Genomic DNA, 1,658 nt, shown 5'->3' with positions numbered 1-1,658 from the left:
TTTTGCGCTAAAAGAGATTCCCTTTCTCAAATGAGACTTGACAAAAAAGGCAAGTATAATCAGGAGACTGCCAAGGCTGTGAAAGTATCATATGAAATAGCCATGTTGATTGCCAAGAATAAGAAACCACATACTATTGGAGAAAATCTTGTTAAGCCCTGCATTGTGAATGCAGTAAAGATTCTGCTTGGAGATGACATGGCGAAGCAATTTAAAAATATTTCTCTTTCTGATTCAACAGTTAAACGCCGAATCGATGAATTAGCTGATGATATAAAACAGCAAGTTCTTGAAAAGGTAAAGTGTTCTCCTTTTTTTGCCATAAGTTGTGATGAGTCCACAGACCAGGCAAACTGTGCACAGCTCATTGTATACGCACGGTTCATTGCAAATAACACAATTGAAGAAGAACTACTTTTTTCTGAACCACTGAAAACTACAACGAAAGGAGCTGATGTGTTCCAAGCTGTGTCAAAATTTTTTGAAGTAAATGGCTTGATGTGGGAAAAACTTGTTGGTGTATGCACTGACGGTGCACCCGCAATGCTTGGCTCTCGGTCTGGCTTTGTGAAGATGGTCAAATCAAAAAACCCATCTATTTTTGCAATGCACTGTGTAATTCATCGGCAGGCTTTGGTCGCTAAAACTTTGCCTGATGATCTCAGAGAAGACCTTAATTTTGCCGTGGAAATTGTCAACTATGTGAAAAGCAGTGCATTGAACACTCGATTATTTGCGGCACTCTGTGAAAGTTTGAATGCTGACCACATGGCACTTCTCTATCATACAGAAGTTCGTTGGTTATCAAAAGGAAACATGCTTGGTCGGATTTATGAACTGAGAGAAGCAGTGGCAGAGTTTTTGGAGCAACGAGGAAGACGCACAATGTGTCGAGCTTTCAAAAGTGAACATTTTCAGCTTAGCCTGGCATATCTTGCAGATATTTTTGAAGCACTGAATTCACTGAATTTAAAACTGCAAGGAGCAAACGCGAATGTTATGGCTCACTATGACATTGTCCAAAGCTTCATTGCAAAAATTTCCTTATGGTTAAAACAAGTTGAAAGAGGAAATTTAACATGGTTTTCAAGACTAAACGAGCTTTTCAGTGATAAATGTATCAGCGAAGATTTGAAAAGTAAAATAAAAGAGCACCTTAGAAGCCTACAAGATGAATTTTTTCGCTATTTTCCTGACGTGGAACCTGAAAACCTGATATATAAACTTGTAAGGAATCCATTTTTAGTTAATGTTGAAGACCTTCCACACGATCTTCAAGAAGAAGCCATTGAATTGCAATTCAACAGCCTTGCTAAAGACAGCTTTGAAAGTATGCCATTAGAAAACTTCTGGGTGAAGTTACAAGCAGAATATCCTAAAATAAGTTCACAAAGCTTACGTATATTGGTTCCTTTTTCCTCAACGTACCTTTGTGAAACGGGATTCTCAGCTCTCATGACGCTTAATACGCAACATCGAAACAGGCTAACGTTGAGAGCGACCTGCGATGTACCTTATCACCACTCCACCAGAATAGACACTTATCCGCAATAAGCATTGTCAATATTCTCATTAAAATTTTAATGCGAATCATTCAGGAATGTTTTACTGTTGAAACTAGCCTGCCTTGATGCACCATGAAGCAAAATGTTGCTTTG

General features: G+C 38.5%; 1 protein-coding gene across 1 annotated transcript; it reads left to right on the top strand.

The window, feature by feature from the left end:
• The first annotated feature begins 30 nt into the window (after positions 1-30).
• Tsp_13592 (zinc finger protein) lies at positions 31-1,554 on the top strand. The gene is made up of 2 exons (XM_003369862.1): positions 31-1,138; positions 1,247-1,554. Exons 1-2 carry the CDS (start codon positions 31-33, stop codon positions 1,552-1,554), a joined length of 1,416 nt encoding a protein of 471 aa, XP_003369910.1.
• Positions 1,555-1,658: the final 104 nt, after the last annotated feature.

Source organism: Trichinella spiralis, assembly GCF_000181795.1.
Source record: "Trichinella spiralis strain ISS 195 chromosome Unknown Scfld1368, whole genome shotgun sequence".
Taxonomy (NCBI): Eukaryota; Metazoa; Nematoda; class Enoplea; order Trichinellida; family Trichinellidae; genus Trichinella; species Trichinella spiralis.
The sequence above is the reverse complement of the archived record's forward strand: the minus strand, read 5'-3'. Positions and strand labels throughout refer to the sequence as shown.